The sequence below is a fragment of the Etheostoma cragini genome, chromosome 16 (genome assembly GCF_013103735.1).
Source record: "Etheostoma cragini isolate CJK2018 chromosome 16, CSU_Ecrag_1.0, whole genome shotgun sequence".
NCBI classification, from domain to species: domain Eukaryota; kingdom Metazoa; phylum Chordata; class Actinopteri; order Perciformes; family Percidae; genus Etheostoma; species Etheostoma cragini.
In genome coordinates this window covers 5178544-5196349 of record NC_048422.1, presented here as the reverse complement: position 1 = coordinate 5196349, position 17806 = coordinate 5178544, and the positions used below count along the sequence as shown (strand labels likewise).

At 39.0% G+C, this 17806-nt stretch overlaps 1 protein-coding gene across 8 annotated transcripts in view; it reads right to left on the bottom strand.

Moving 5' to 3' along the window:
- Positions 1 to 17806, bottom strand: part of tjp2a (tight junction protein 2a (zona occludens 2)) — a 46789-nt gene that overhangs the window by 14961 nt on the left and 14022 nt on the right. For 4 of the 8 annotated variants that reach the window (XM_034895482.1, XM_034895476.1, XM_034895477.1 and 1 more), the window contains exons 2-8: positions 16030 to 16159; positions 6529 to 6582; positions 2985 to 3109; positions 1768 to 1870; positions 834 to 1566; positions 537 to 640; positions 97 to 250 (exon numbers count right to left, since the gene is read on the bottom strand). In XM_034895482.1, coding sequence (XP_034751373.1) covers positions 97 to 250; positions 537 to 640; positions 834 to 1566; positions 1768 to 1870; positions 2985 to 3109; positions 6529 to 6582; positions 16030 to 16032 — 1276 coding nt within the window. In that variant the 5' untranslated portion in view covers positions 16033 to 16159. Of the gene's footprint in view, positions 1 to 96; positions 251 to 536; positions 641 to 833; positions 1567 to 1767; positions 1871 to 2984; positions 3110 to 6528; positions 6583 to 7733; positions 7986 to 12981; positions 13279 to 16029; positions 16160 to 17806 lie in introns of those variants that run through there. The other 4 variants (XM_034895480.1, XM_034895479.1, XM_034895481.1 and 1 more) reach the window with 4 other exon arrangements.

Sequence of the window (17806 nt, the reverse complement as noted above, 5' to 3'; positions counted from 1 at the left end):
ACACACACACACACACACGATGAAGGCGGCCACTCTTTAGGGTTTGCCTTTACTCTGGATAGGACCTGCTGCTTTTCAGTTTCAAGTGTCTCTCACCATCAATTTCCGAGTCGCTGTCCGCCATTGGGGGGACTCGGATCAACACCTGCCGTTTGTCTCTCTGCACCACCAGCTGCAGCTTCCCACGGGACTTCTCGATCAGCTTCCCTGCGTCGCTGAGTGACAGGTTTTCTGTCACCGTACCATTAATCTGACAGAAAGGAGATCAAGAGCCAGTCAAATGCTGATCACTGCACTAACTACAAAGAAACAATGCAACAGTAATGATATGGAGAGAGAGAATGAGAGTGAGTTATGAGAAGTTAAAAACAAGAAAGAAATCTTAGATTTTTTATTATTATTTATAAATAAAATACCCCCTCTACCAGGAGTTGGAGCACAAAAATTAACAAAAGAACAATGAGACATCAATCAATAGTCATTATAACAGACACAAAGCTTGTTTACAATCTGTACCTTGAAAACCTTGATCCTACCTTTAAAATAATGTCCCCTTCCAGCAGGTTCCCATCTCTGCTGGCAAGTCCTGTGCTGGTCATCTCTTTGATGAAGAGCTGACTGCCGAGACGAAGGCCATACTCTGGAAAAGAAGGTTTAAAAAAAATCCTCTTTGTATTGAACCAAAACATTAAAAGGCTTCCCAGCCTACAATAAAGATACCAGACTTCCTTGAGAAAAATCACATTACCCGTTTTAAAAAGCACCTATGTATTTTGTTTGGAAAATGGAGTCAGACAGCCTAACAATAGTGACAACACTAGTTAGTTTCACACCTTCGTTGGGCCGGTTTTTCAGCAGCAGCACATTCATTGGTTTCTCCAGTGGCTCCAGGTCCCGGGCGGGGCGGGGCAGAGGGATGGGCACAGCGACCGGTGACGGGGAGCGCTCCAGACGGTCTCTGCTCCCACTCCGCTTCAGCGGCTCCTCGTACTTCCTCAGGTCACTGGAGATGTGTTCCCGTCCTCGTTCAAAGCTGTGGCCGCGGCCTCGTGCAGGGCTTTCACGTGTGTAGCGCTGGTCTGGGCTGTTGCCGCGGTCCAACATTCGCTCGCTGCGGTAGCGCGGGTCAGGACTGTGGTCTCTATCTAATGCATTCTCACTGCGGTACCTTCTGTCCGGGCTGTAGTCGCGCACGGGCAAGTGGTTTCCATGGTAGAGGCGATCCGGGCTGCGCTCTCGGTCCAAAGTGCGACCTCTGCTGCCATCTCTCTTGTACTGCCGGTCCGGGCTCAGGTCTCTCTCTGTGCTTCTACCACGTTCCCGCCGGTCATAGTCCCTGTCGTAGTCACGCTCACGCGTTTGGTAGCCAGAATCCATGTAGCCTCCCCCGCCTCGCTCCTTCTCAAGGCTGTGGTCCCGCCCACCTCCACTCCGGCTGCTGTACATACTGCGGCGGTCCTGCTCGTAGTTGTAATCGTCATTGTAGTCGTTGTTGAATACTCGGTCATCAGGTGACGGGGGGCGGTTCAGCAGATTGACTGGAACCTTCCTGGGCCTCTTGACTGTCTGTTGATCAAAAGAAAAAGAAAAAAAAATCCGGTTAGAGGTCACAACAAACAAATCAATATATTTTTTAATAGATTATATATTTTTTTAGCTGAAAAAAAGAGAGGAAATTCAATGAGATTGTAAGGATCAATGAATATGAAGATTCAAACTCCCAACATGGATCAGGTCAGGTACAAATAAAGCAAAAGCTGTACTTACAATCTTTGCTACTTTGCCACACTTCCTGAGGGTCTGGACAGCGAAGGAGTGGATGGCCCCGTCCATGGGGATGGCGTTCACCTGCACCACTCGGTCATTCTCACTATACAAAACACAAACACACATTGGTTTCAGCTAAACATGCTAAATTATAGGTGTTCTCAGGGTGATACACGTGAATGTTCATTCCAAAAGTAAAGACATAACTTTTATAAATACATTTAGTATTTAATTTGAACCTTAATTGACAGGTGAAACACTGATGTTTGTCTCTCTGTTCAGACAGTTGCCTTCCCAATAAGGAATATAATGTGAAGTCTGCAAGTAGGGAAATGAATCATTTAAGTCATAAAAACAATAACCAAAATTCCTAAAGTTTTGGGGGGGAGGAGCTAGCCTTGTTTTGTTTGAAAATACTTTGAACGTCAGCAAGAAGTGCCGTCACCCAACATCGCTTAGAGCACATTTAACAAATTCCACTATTGAATGGTATGTAAATAAAACAAAATCTAATATAGCCCTTATTGTACAGTAGGCTGGGTAGATGAGCTACAAACATGGGCAAACAAAGAATAAGAGCGAGGGGAATGGAGCTGTGAATGAGAAATATAACAGTAATAAACAGTATTTTCTAATTATTTCAAAGTGGTTATTTTCTAAAGCACACCTATATAACCATCAAATACTCAACAGATGATTGTGTGTAGACAGACACTTTTAGTTTCATTCTCCTCTATATTTCATTAATTGCTGGTACAGCAGTACACAAGGAAGTAAGCTACTCTATTATCCATTTATGACCTTTTTAGAATGAGAGGGAAACATTTGTCTTTTTTTTAAAAACATTAAAATTGATGTTAAGCTTAGCTTGGCTTCCCGTCTCTTAAAAAAGATGGAACAATCTATGATGTCTCGGCGGCCTGTCAATTGTGTTATAAATGTGCACCCCCATTTTCAACCAATGAAATAATTTGACCGTCCCAGTGGTTAACAACTGGCCATGTGCCATTTACATTGAAACTGACCCGCATCTAAGCAGTGTCCGACCCACCTCTTGAACTGGGTTGCGAAGCCGAGCTGGTCAACATGTCCTAACCCTTCAAACACAAAGTCAACCCTGGTTTAACCCAGGTAAAGCCCTTGGTATTAAAAGTGTGTGAGTGTTATGTGCAGAGTTCAAGAATGTGTACTAAATTATGAGCAACAACAGTACGCACAACAACAAGCCGTCAGCAGGTCCTCCTTGCAGGACGTCGGACACTACAATGGATGTCTCGCCACTTTCCTCGTTCGGGTTGTCTCGCCCCCCTGACACTGCGATGCCGAAGCCCATCTTTGGATCCTGAGAGCAAAAAAATAAACAATTTTAATCATGTGAAGTCTTTATTTATTCTGTGTGTGCGTGCGTGTGTGTGTGCTCCTGTAATCCCTCTGGTGTGTCAGCTTACAGTGTATTATCCTGGTTGTGTGTTTTGTGCATGGTGATTAAAAGGACCTGGATTTTGACTCTGATTGTGATAACAGTTGTGCAAACTGAAGTCATGCATGGAGGACGTGTGCAGCAGTTCAGCGCCTACATGCCCATCTTCTGTAGCCTTGTGCACAGACTTCTTCCAAGGTGTAATGTTCATTTACAAACATCTCAGTTTTTAAAGGCTTCTTTGGAAACAGCTTTGAATGATTCTACCTGCCACTGCTGCTGTTTGCCCAGATGAGATTAGGTCAGAGATTTGATGACACTGTCTCTTCATCCTCTCCCTTCCATCTGTACTAAAAAAACAATACAATTCACCACTTCCCTCTGTCTATAGCAGATGGCCGCAGAGGCAGATGGAGGGAGAAAGTTCAAGCTGAGACAAAAATGATGGAAGATAGAAGACATAAACAGATTTTTCCATCTGATATACTAATCTTAAAACTAATCAAAATAGTCGGTGAAGAATGAAATATAGTACTTGTCAAATAGCTGAATCGACTGTTGTTGCCAGATGTCTGCAATGTCAACTTTTCGTGATGGACAGAGTTTTCTCTACCAAACAAACCAAAAAAACAGGCATGTATTTCTTTCAAATAAAGTGAAAGAAGGAAATCCCCCACAATGGTATAAAAAGGACTTTTGAAAGGTCAGCAAAGATTTATTTATATGATTTATATATTTTCTTTTTCAATGCTGCTGAATGTCACTTCAATAATGAAGCTGTATAATAAGCAGTGTGTGGCATTCAAGTTGGATGATAGCTCTATCAGTCTGTTGGAGGTTAGAGCAACAAATCATTGCCTCATTTCTTTACATCCAGATGTGTCCACATATTGCCTTTACTATCCATTATACTTACTTTAACACAAACATTTTTCATCACATCTTTGCTTTGCCATTTGACAAGTGAAATCCAAAATAGTGCCAGGAATCAAACTGTGCTGCTCAAAGCAGTGTCTTGTAACACTGGCCAAAGAGCAGATGAATATAATGTTATATTATGATAATGCTCTTCCTTAGACGCGGTGAGGGATATTCTGGGGGAAACAGGCAGCATCAGAGGAAACTTCTCTAAAAAGTCTGCTCAGCTAACAAAAGGTAGAAGAGAATAAAAATGTGCAGAGTGTGACAGCTGGCTGTGGTGGGGTTGAGCGTTGGGGGTCATATGCCTGCAGCAGAGGACTTTTTTTCCACTAAATCTGCTTTTTTGGCTTCAGTGAACCGCAGCAGGAGACAATAAGCTCATCATGAGGATTACCTAAGCTCAACTAGTTTGGTCTGCTCACACAGTCGTACACGTGTTTAACATTACCAACAGTATAGATCCTGGTTCACTTGGCTGGCGGCAAGATGCGGCACATCCACATTTATTAAAGTGTTAACAGTTTAACAATGATACTGTAACTAGTGGTTATATTATACACAGTGTACTCAACATGTTACGTACCAAAAACTTAAATTGAATGTCTGGTCAGATTTGTAACCTGGTTTACTTATTTGTTCAAACAGTTCATGACTTAATTAATCATAACTTTGCCAATTTATTCTGCATTTTATTTGGACAAAGCTCTTGTAACGCTGCTTATGTTCAGCCATAATTTAACATTTGAAAACTACATTATAAATACATGGTTATATTTCTCAAAGTATGATATAGAAAAACGCAGCCCTTTGGTATGGGTCCATATTGAGTAATACACAGTCATAAACACAACTTAAGCTAGGATTTCTCACTTAGTCTGAGGTATTCATTTCAACAATGTGACATTTAAAAAATAAAAAAGTAGTAAAAGTATAATATTTGAAAATCTCAAATAAGTTGTGTTTGCGTGATAATGGACTAAAACCAACTTGGACAGTTTTTGCCATTGACACATTACTGCGGCCATGAGTCCACGTTCTCCTTGCAGAACCCCACACCCAAGCTCTATAAAATGTTCTAAACATTGGGGGAAAAAATACCAACATTTCACAATATATCCATTAATTTCAACTCGTGAATACACAAGTGAGTGGTACCTTGTGGGGTCTTGTGCTGTTGTAGCCCATCCGCCTCAAGGTTGTGCGTGTTGTGGTTTCACAAATGCTTTGCTGCATACCTCGGTTGCAACTTTGACCAAATTATTTCGGTCAAAGTTGCTCTTCAATCAGCTTGAATCAGTCGGCCCATTCTCCTCTGACTTCAAGCATCAACAAGGCATTTTCGCCCACAGGACTGCTGCATACTGGATGTTTTTCCCTTTTCATACCAATCTTTGTAAACCCTAGAAATGGTTGTGCGTGAAAATCCCAGTAACTGAGCAGATTGTGAAATACTCAGACCGGACTGTCTGGCACCAACAACCATGCCATGCTCCAAATTGCTTAAATCACCTCTCTTTCCCATTCTGACATTCAGTTTGGAGTTCAGGAGATTGTCTTGACCGGGACCACACCCCTAGATGCATTGAAGCATGTGATTGTGAACTGCCATGTGATTGGTTGAATAGATAATTGCGAGAAATTGAACAGGTGTTCCTATTAATCCTTTAGGTGAGTGTATATATCCCACATAACTCCCATCCTGACAACGGCAGAGCATAATGCTACACAATGCATCACTTTTCCATTTTTTGCCGACACTAGATATCAAACAAAAGCCAGAGACTATATGGTATTAAGTTGCTGTGAACTGTAAAGTTACCACTTTTAAGAAGAATGCAGAAGATAGCGTTATCTTGGAGTTTGCCCAGGCAAAGCCTCTCTTCCCCCCGGGCAGCTGCCTGTACCCGTTGCTCAACTTTTCATTGAGTGGACAGGACGATTTTACCCTGGAGACCAGAGTGAAAGTGTGGAGTGCTCACTCTCCAGCTACTCATGGGGACGAAATATCCCAAAGAGTTAAATATTTGACTTTCAGGGGGCAGCTCTAATAGACAGAGTGTGTATGTATTTTATTTTGTATTGATATGGAATCTTCTTTTGTTAGTTTTTCACCATACAGGGAGATAACCAAGAGTTTATCTAACAAGGCAAACATATTATACATAATTTCCATACAGAAAGTGAAAATAATTTTTTCTTCAAAACTGCATAGGGTACTTTCATTTGAAAGGGGAATATCGGTTACATCTGTAGCATGGTCACTCTTTGATCTCTTAATTGTTAGTGACTGCAATGTGTCAAAATAAGAATTGAAATGCACTCCCAGTGTAACGCTGGGTTTAAATGTCTGTGCTTATGGATAAAATGTAAATACTTTAAATGAGAGGACGTCTGGTGTATTGTGGGACAGATGGACTCACCCTCTGCAGGGTCACGGTGTACTGCTCCCATACGGTCTCCTCCATGACCGGGTTCTGTGGAGAGAAAGGAAAGATTACCATGGGTAGTTTCATTTCGCCAAACAGATTAATAATGTATTACATGAAAACGACAAAGCCAGTTCATTAGCCACATGCTGTTGTTCCACAACCAGGAGCTTCCAGCATAACAATGACAGGCCTCCGCTGAACTGTTTACAAGTTTGACAAAGAAACTTGTTCATTAAATATTAACATCAGTTAGCTTTCTTTAACAAGCATTCAGAAATAATTCAGGATTTACAAGTACTTCTCTGGGTTGCCTAAATTAGTTATAAGATATACATCAGCTAAACTTCAAGACATATAAAAACCAAGAACCAGACAACTCAGAACAATAATTTCTTAACCTTTATTAGTAATATTCGTGACGTATCCGAATCACAGGATAAACACGGTGTTTCACTTTCAAGACAACATAGCGAGACAGAGCAACTGTGCTGCATTCATGTGGTAACAGAATGATCTGAAACATTTGATCAAGACTGGGGAAAAAATCCCGCTGCATGATCATTGTGAGATGAGGCATGCCTTGGCGGAGGTCGGTGCTGTGTGCTGGAGTGCCCTTCTAGTTATTTAAATAACAATCTTTTTTGAATTTCAGGACTAATAGGATATAGTAGAGCCTAACCCGATGTCTTGAAATTGGTTTTGTTGTCCGACAGAGTACAAAAAGTTATTAAATCGTATAAAACCGAGAAAAAACAGACAACCACATCTTTGCATTTGAGAAGCTGAAACCTGTATCCCCCCTCCACCATTTTTTTTAACTCGATTTAATTGTCATTAGTTTTACTGTTAAGTGACCAATTAGTCCATCCATCAGTCCTTATGAAGTACAAACTTTTGTCAAAAGTATTCCATCATTTAAAGCCAAATGAAAGTGGATTTCCATAATCCCAGATCACATCTCAATTTCTCTATAAAAATGAACAATAATAAATACCATAATTTATTTGATCCCAAATGATCATTTTATAACAGTTAATGACAATTTCTGCAATTCTGGATCCCTCATTTCAGAAAAAACTCAACTTAACCCATTTCCGAAACATTTAAAAATAAACAACCACTACCATTACAGAACCAGTCTGGCCGGGCCACTTCCCCCGGCCACAGATGCTACAAATCTGCAGAATCACACTTACGAGTCCTTGAAGGATACGTATAGTCTTGACCGCGTGGGCCCATTTCCTGTGCAGGCTGAGAACGGTCTTCATTGTTGGCGCTCTCCGTCTCTATCTGCTTCTATGCCCGTTCACCGCCAGCGGTGCTCTGGCAGACTGATGTGCGCCACAGCCTCCTCCATGGTCACAGCTGCACAACCACCAGCAGCTCTATTCCTGCATTTGCCCGCCTGCCTGCCTTTGACGTAACAGGAATTCTGCTGGCCTACATTCAGCCCCAATCCCATAGTCTGCAGACAGTGTAAACATACAGACACACCGACTTCTGCACAGGCACGCTGTGATTAAATGCCTGAGTATTCATTCACAAACAGCAGCAAATCACAACACACATTTTTGGGTTTGAGGTCTGCTCAGACACTCTTCAAAGTTTTAGAGATGATTCACACATCAATAAAAGACAAGCACTAAAACGTGAGCAGAGTGCAAATCTGAATAAGTGGCAGCACAATGGCTGGGATGTTAAATTGTTGGGAGAGTTTTTGTAACTAAAGTGAAAAGTGAAATCCGTGTGCCACTGACATCTCAGGCCCAGGCTTAGTGAAACGGAGGCTTGACAGCTCATCCATCATAACCCACTTTTTTGATATTGTGGCTTATGAGGGGAAACCAGATAGGACTGTGTGAATAAAAACAAAGGCTACACATACACTTCAGAGAAAAGAACAGAGATGATATTTGATTTAAATTAAATTAAAAGCTGTAATTTAAAGCTGTAATCTTAAACATTTTCATTGCTATACATGTTACGCCACTATCTATCACTGAATGAGACAACACAATAGTGATTGAGCCAATGTCCCACTGATTAAAGTAGTATAAAAGAAGACCAGTGAAATCAAGTAATGTTCATTTGATTTCTATGCTTTAGACTGCTAAACAATTCCATTTTTTTCACTCAAAGAAAAAGTCTAAAATCAACCAGGACTGCAAACCAGAATTCCAGAATTTTCTTAAAACAAGATAGGGTATACTAGCCTGGTACTACAAGACATGCGCATGTGGAACAATTGGGGAGACTCTTAATACATCCATGGGGGAGACCAACCAGGCTTACATTTAGCATTAGCTAGCGTTAACCTTAGACAAATTCTTTACCCCTAACTGAAAGAGTTGGATAATCTAACTTTTCCCAAATCCCGTTGGGCGGAGGGCCACGACATCATGGCCACCAACAAAACTCCGAAAAGATTGTTCTTGCTCAGGCTTTAATTTCTGGATATTCAGCAGCGTTGCTACAAAGCATCAAATGACTTCGCTCACATCTTTCTCGGCCGCCATTACAGAACTACAACTCTAGCGCTGATTGGACCGCCAAACATTTGGCTGGAGAAACCCCAACACTATACTCAGACGTAGTACTGAAGGGAAACAGAAATTTTGCCTAAATACGTAGGAGGGCGGAGCCAGGCTAAGGGTATACAGGATGTTTGAAACTTGTTTAAGTGCCGATAATAAATTAAAATCTTTTAAAAAAAATTAACTCTATTTTAAGGATGCTAGTGGGATCAGATGACATGTAAATCTAAACACTTTACTTGAGATCTCTGAAAATATATTTTGTATTTGTGCTCAACCGAGGTGAAAAATATGTATCAATAAAGAGAAGTATTAATGATTCCTGCGTCTTCTTTGATGTTAATTTGACATCCCTTTGCACCAAAAAGGTCAAAACACTGCAGCAGAAGAGAGAACAAAAATGTGTGGACAGAGGAAACATTAACTCACAAAAGTCAGATAAATGACTTGGCTTTAAATCAAACCGTCTTCTTGTACTCTGGGATTTGACTGTAAAGGCTGCTTGCAGGCAGGCCTGCTGGATAAGTCCTAGCCTCCTGAATGTTGACCATTACATAACCAGACGCAAAAACATTCCCAGGGAGGGAGGATGAAATACTGAGTCATCCTCGCAGGCCGTGACTTGGAAAACTAATTATATAAAAAGGAGTGAAAACTGTTAAAACAGAAATATAAAATGTGTGGGAAGATTTTAGTCAGAGAAAATGCATTTAAATAAAGTCTCTTTGGGTGACATTAAATTCAAACATCATGTTAAATAACAGTTATTTGTTCTGCTCGCTGTGTTAGTGGTTCTCATGGGTGATAAACATTTGGGGGAGAATATATAGTGTAAGAATGTCTACATTCCCATACTTTTTTAGGGGTGGGGGGGGGGAAATAAATAAAAATATTGATACAGCATATTATCACAATATTTTCAGTGGCAATACCGTATCAATACACAAGTACCAAGTATTGATATTTTATTACATGCTGTATGTGTTGGTCAGTTTGTCTGCTTGACAATCCCAATTTCCAGCAATGAAATTGAAGTGAGATGAACAAACAGAGAAATATATCTTTTTAGATAAAACACATGTTGACAAAGTTTCCTTTTGGGAACATCATTTGAAATTGGGTAAAATTAGAATTTGAAAAAAAGGGTATCAATTGCAAAATATAAGAATATTGCAATATGTTTAAAAATCGCAATAACATTGTATCGGTGTGCGCCTGGTGATTCCCACCCTTACACTTTATGACAAATGACATATAAAAACTTATTTGCCAAAAAGCATGTTTGAGAATATGTGTAGGATCGACCGATATGGATTTTTTTTAGTGCCGATAGCAATTCTCCTTTCATCAGCCTTAGCCAAAGGCCGACGCGGGCTGCTGAATTTCTTGAGTGCAGCGATACTGCTTTTGCTCCCTCAATTTAAAACAAAAATGTAAACACAATGGATTTGTTTTCGAAATCTACTCCGCCATTTCTTTAAAAATATACAAAAACACAGATCAGTGTAACTTCTGCAATCATTTTACATTCATATCACCCAAATTATGTGTGCAACGTGTAAGAGTAAAAGGCTTTCATCAACATCTACAATACAACCTTGATGATGCATTGCTTACTGACATATTATAAGACAGATATAATCAGGTCATTACTAAATGTTCTTTGTCTACACATTTAAATAATTTAAGAAAACAATAAAGCTGAAAAGTAGCCATTGAAATGAAGGGCTTGGTTTGTAATTCAAGACTACCATGGTGCGAGTGGTGGAGGGGCAGTGCATGGTCTGCACGTGAACTGCAGCGTCTCCAGCAACACAGAGCTGCCTGTGGAAAGCTTTCTGGAAATACTGCTGGGAAAAAACTACTGGCGAACGCAGCAGCCGTCTATTGGCTGATGCCGATACATGTAAAAATGCAAATATCAGCCGGCCGATTAAATCGGTCTATCACTAAATATGTGTATTATTTGTTCCTTTCATGTTTTACCCTTGTGTGGTGTTTGGGTCTGTGAGAAATGTTTTCAATGTTTGCTGAAGGAAAAATTAGGCTAGTTATAATTTCTTCTAAACTCAAAATCATTGGCTCATTTTCTGTGCTGAACATACAAAAAATAACTTGACTGCACATGGTACACCCCCTACATATCACTATTACATATGAGATGTTTGTGTCTACTGGACCCAAGTGTAATAATTGTAATTGCTAAGAAACTTATGTGTTCTCCTCCTCCTAACTGGGCTTGCTGTGTGTGCGTCTCTGTGTGTGTTTGTACGTCGGTACAGTATATGCGCGTGTCTGAGTGTAGGTGTCTGTGGGTGGGAATGTTGTCTTTCTTCACTTGCTGTTATGCTATTATTACTACACAAAGTCACAAAATTGTTACATTTCAAGCACTTCACCTGTTCTGATTAAGTTGTAAGAAATAAGCACTTATCAAGATAAAAAATCTTGTTTCTATTTTTTTTTATCTTTTTTTTTATTCTTCAATTTACTTGATTTACTTAAAAATGATTTATATATCACCGGTAATTGAGCTAAAGTAAACATCTGTTAAGTATTTTTAAATAATAAATTGTTATGTCTTTATTGATTTAAAAGCCTAATAATGTGATGGGTCCAACAGACATCGGTTAACTCGGGATCCAAAATCAGAAAGTAAATCAATAAAGTAATCATGAGGACAGAGATTGTTTTAAAAACGCAGGTTGAATAAGAAACCGTAAAAAAAAAGTAGTGTGGCTGTAGCCTTCCAACTTATTGTTTAATCTAAAAAATGCTCTTAATGCTTTTAAATGCTCCAAAGTGATGTCTACAATTGTCCTTTTTTGCCAAAACTATTCAAGCTGCACATTATCACTTTAAGATACTGGAACCAGAAAATAAGACATTTCTGCTCAGGATTCAAGTAGAGCTGTAAATATTCAATACTATTCAATTACTACATAATAGATGTTTTGTGAAACTGTACTGAAAGCCTTTGAATAGTTTCGAAATAGTACTGTATACGACTCTGAATTCAAAATAAAGTATAAGCCTTAGTATTAACAGTGTGTTAACAGTATTAAAGATAAAGAAAAGATGACTCACTTTCTGTTTTTCTCCTGAATATTTTTGAATCTGTCAACTTTAGTACTCTGAGGGAGAATGTCAGTTGTTCAATGTGCAACTATAGATCTTTGGATGTAACTGATGGAGCATAAAAAACCCATACTTTTGTTTAGCAACTTTTTGCTAGGAAGCAGTTTGGAACTTTATTTGTCCCTGCATTGTCTTTCAACTCCAACTACCCAGGCAGTCTGAAAGTTTACATATTTCTGTGCTGCTGGTGGCTGATAACAGAAAGGTTGAACCAGTCTACCCCCTACTGGGGACAGAGTCGCCTTACACTGTGAGGGATTTAATACAGTAACTGGTAGCGTTACACAATAATTAAAAATCTAAACCATTATAATCTGGGAATGTGTAGTTTGTAATACATTGCCGACCCTACCACCGTTAACGCTTGCTACTGCAAAAAGAGGCGAGTTAAAAACAAAAAAGGAGAAAATAAGTTATTTTGAACACCACAGGACAGACAAGTCAAGTTAACGGTACCCTTTAGCGCACTGTAAATTGGACAAAGCGATACATTATGGGAGAGGTCAATCTATCAATGACGATTAAAGGGCCAAAAAAGTTTAAACTGGATTTACTAACTTTTTATAAAGTGTTTTACTAGCTAAACTAACCTTCTAGCAGACAGTTAGCTTAACATCCGAGCAGGTGCAACAGGGATTCATGGAAAATCCAGAAAAACGACTTCTACCTTAAAAACATACATACCAAACACTGCAAGAACAGTATATCAGTGCTATTTCCAGTCAACTTTTGTGTTTAAGAATACTTTGAATTTGGAAATGGAAGTACTTACGGTGAAATATTGAGTTGCGTATCTGCTCAAAGTGAGCCGCCCCCCATGTTTTACACGCATCACGCACTTTGAACTGCCCGGGACTAGTAATGTTACTTCAGTGTAAAACAAAACTAGTAAGACGTTTCCGGTTGGATGGAGGCTTAAGTTTAGTAGAAACTAAAAGTTTCGAAGTGTAAAAAGTGAAAAGGTTTTGCCTGCTTTACTTGAATTATCGCACTTTACCTTCTAAAAACATCAAGATTAGACAATCAGAGCAAAAATAAGCTCCGACGACTCCAAGCTTGGTTAAGATCATACCAAATTAGAGTGAGGATGAGGGGTGTTAAGTTTAAAAGTGCTCATGAAAGAGAACATGAACCTAAAACATGTGCGATAACATCAACCCCGTTTGAAGTACAAAAAAAGAAAGAAAACCCAATATTTGGTTATCAGAAATAACGAACAAATGAACACACTGATACATGTGTAGAGTTGGTTTGCACCTGTAATGCCGCTGACATGGATCCGTCCTAAATTCCCATTGATTTTTTAGGGAGCCTGCTGTGAGGTTCCCAGACAGACAGCACAAAAACAGATTTAATATAGCATACCCTAGAACATAATTCAGACAATGAAGTGCTATTTAAAACGCATCTGAGCAGATAGAAGGAATTGATTTGACATGTATGAAATATATTTGACTAGCCCATACTTACAGCAACTGCCTTTCAAAAGACAAAAACAATGCTGCGGTAGTTTAGTATAAAATAGTCAAAACGCTAAAGATTAAATAAAGCAACACAAAAAGAGATTACACCTATACTCCTAAGAAAATGTACCACCATCTTTTGACAGGGCAAACAATATTCAGTTTATTATTTATTGTTTTCTCTTAATTCCCCACCTTTGCAGCAATTGTTTGAATAGGTTTTGCTTAACTAGAGGGATGCATTACAGTTAAGACAATACAAAACAGCCATAAATACATGTAGACCTGAACATTAAAGCCATACTGCATGTGATTGTTGTCATTCTAAAACCAGTCTTTTGGTTTTTGGCTTTCCACAAAAGTTTGGACCTGGTCACATGGATTTGTTCTCATTCAGCCACAAGAGCATTAGTGAAATCCAACACTGATGTTGGCATTACTTACAGTCAGCGTGTCAGTTTACCCGAAAGGGGTTGGATAGGGGTTTAGGTCAGGGCTCTGTGCAAGCCAGTCAAGTTCTTCCACACCAAACTGAGAAAAGCATTTCTTTACGGAGCTGGCTTTGTGCACAGAGGCACTGTTATGTTGAAATGGGAAAGAGCTGTCCACCAACTGCTATAACAAAGTTGGAAGCACACTATTGTCTAAATTATCACTGCATGCTAACTTTCACGGGCACTAAGGTGCCAAAACCATTAAAAAACATTACACACTAAAAATACAAAAATGTATGTAAAGGTTCTAGAACTATGTAAAAAATGTTTCCCATGTGCAGCCGTCCCATAATAACCTATTGTTCTCTGTGTGTGTAATACTGTCAACTATCTATTCAAGCCTGTCCTTAATTGGCATTTAATCAACAAAAGACAAATCACAGATAAGAACGCCAGCTGACCCTATAAATCCCTAATTCAATCCCTAATAATCCCTAAAACATAACATTTGTAATTTCAATATCTGCTGTGCAGCAACACCCTAGAAATTCCAAGTCAATTTAGTCAAATCCCCACATTTTAGCAACTGAAATGTGTGAAATAGGCCTTAAAATAGGCCACCCTAATGCAAAACAGCTTCACTGGCCCGAATCATTGGTGGGACCAAGTCATTAAAACAATGAAGCTTTCAGGATGTGACATGTCTATCTGGTTAATCATTATCATGGATGCAGAAGGGGTCACTAAAGCGTGGTTGTGTTCAAATAAGGAAAAAGGAAAGAAGTCTGGGGAACACTGATTCATGAAACCCTCATATCCACATTAAATCATAGTTTCAGAAGGGACACAGCCTTGCTTGCAGATGAACTATTTTTAGATAAACAAAAAAAAAATGCATGCCCGCATTTTTGTTACCCAGAGATGGGATTATGATAGAGTTTCATAAGAGAAACACACAATCATCCGAGTGACGTTAAAGCAGAAATATCACTAAAGCTCGATGGACCTGTGAGGGCTTTGTATGCAACATACAGAACAAAATACAGTGAAAAATGAAATGGCCATTTCAGTCTTCATAGAAAAAGCCATTGAGTTGTATGTGTGCAAACAGGTATAAATATAGTATATTTATATAGATACAGTAGTATTTATATATTGGCGTGCCAATATTATCGGCCATAATTAGGCATTTCCCGAACTATCGGTATCAGCATTTAGAATGGCCAATTTTTCTTTTCCTTTTTTAAATATTCATTAATCAGAATAATTTATTATGACAAATAAATGATTCTGATCAATTAAAAATAAATAAAAATTAAAAACGGACGGTCAACCACGTTATGAGTGTTGGTGTTGCATGGTTTTTACCACCAGAGGGTGCTCTACATCCCCTTTGGCAACAGGCTTTATTTTTCTTATTGTGTTTTTGTTCATAGGACTTCAATTTCCCATTTAAAAATTGTATTTTTATTCATTTTATTTATCAGAACTTCAATATATTTGATGTTCTTCTGTTCTGTTGTGACAATAAAACAAACTATTATACTATTTTAGTGTAGTATCTGTAATCTGTTAGTTTTGTTACGCATTTCTTCATATATATACATATATATATATATATATCTATATATATACACAGATATATATATATATCGGAATATCGGATTTTTAGATAACCAAATATTTGTATCGGTATTGGCCTTAAAAATCCTTACTCTGTCATGCTCTAGAATATAGCTGCTTCATACTTCCATGTGACTGGATTTAAAACTCAAACGTCTACAGCCCACTAAATGCTTACATTTTAATAGACATTGGACATTCAAACACTGAAACACACAGTAAGGAGTCAACAGGGCCAAACCAGACTTTACGTCACTCTAAAAACACAGCACCAACAATAAAATCATGTAAACAACGTACCATCGTAATGGCCGAGTAGCTGCGTGAGGAGAGGCGGCGGAGATACAAGTACTGGGCTTCTCTCGACCAGCGGAACTTGCGGTTGGACTTGAGAAGGTCAGTGCTGGTCTGGTCCGAGCTAGGCTGGTCCCTACGCACACAGAGGGAAACAACACTAATGGATGACTCTTTACTGGAGGACTTTTTTTTACTCTTTCCTTTAAGTGTGTTACGCATTGAAAAAGATTTCAATGAGACCAAACATTCACTCTGTAGATCTTTGTCAAGAGAGGGCAGTGTTTTGTGTATTTTGTGACCGGAGTGGTATTACCAATACAAGGATCAATTTGGGAAATCAAGCTGTGACTTTACTCTTTTTTTTTTTTGCAGATTGAGCCTAATTTACACGGGACTAGTACTACCAGGGGACCTCATGTGAATTAGAAATTGTGTTTCGTGTGGCTCATTTGCACTGGATAAGTAAAGTTTTTATTGTACTCAAATTTACTGACATTATCCCCAATATCGGATGTCAAGGCTTTTGTTTAGAATTACCAGTGCAGCCATACCACTTGTACAGGATTAAGATCACAGACGACCTCTGCAACTATTAAAAAATTCTAAAGAAGGTCTCTAGGTAATACTAGGGCTTTAGTCCTGAAATTATCAAAAGTGACACTTCACTGATTTTACACATCATATTTAGCGTACTCGTCATGTTTAGTGCTACTCACCTTGTAAAAACAGTTTTTTCAAGTCTGAGAAAATAACCCTGATGATGCAAAGGTGATGTCATCAAGGTTATCTCAGCTTGGGCTTTAGCGCAACACATTTTTAAGCAAAAGTTGTGTGACAAATTTTTTATAGAGATGTGTGCATTTACGCAGCAGAGAGGGTTTAATGAAATACACTTATCAAGCTGTATTATGGGAAATTTAGGATGCAGTGCTCTTGAAGCGTAAAGATCCTGATGTGTCATGCTATGCTCCATTGACTTTGATTATACTTTTTCAAATGTGTCTCTTGCGCATCCCCCAATGTTTTAAAAATTGTACTACTAAGTGGGCTACAGCAGCGCATTGAGCTAAAGACTAACGTCAACAATGCTAACCTGCTTACAATGACTATGCTTACATGCTAACAGTAAATGTTTATCATATCCACCATCTAAGTTGTTAGCATGCTTGATAGTACGCTAATAACTTATGTTAAAGCAATTACACAGATTTTTGTGTTATCCTCTTCACATGCATGTCATTTATAATATCGATACCTATGTTCAAATGATGCCGATTACAATTACAGTGGATCACGTTGACATGATGTAAATGGTGATGATGGTGATGGTGATGATGACGATGACGTCAGGGGGTGTTAACTCTATATGTAGACCTCACCTGAGCTAGGTGTGTGTGTATGACAAGAGAGCGGAAGGACAAACTATTTCACACCACACTTTGGGAGACTAACGTTTTTTCTTTGTTTAAAACAAGTTTACCTATGTTGCTGTTGCAGTTATGAAATAAAGAGACGGATCATTGTGACACTACGAAAGAATGCACGTTGATTTACTGAGCGCTCCTACAACTTAGATGGTGCAACTAAGATTTAGAACATCTGCTAATTAGCAGTAAACAAAGTAGGCTACAGCTGATGCTGAAGGGAAGGTCATTAGTTTCGATCAATAAGGTATTTGGTCGTAAAACAAAAATATTGGATAAACTTTAGCCCGCTGCTGATGGTGCTAGATGAAAAATTGGGGAATCACCAAAGTGATTACTATTCATCCTAACAGTAG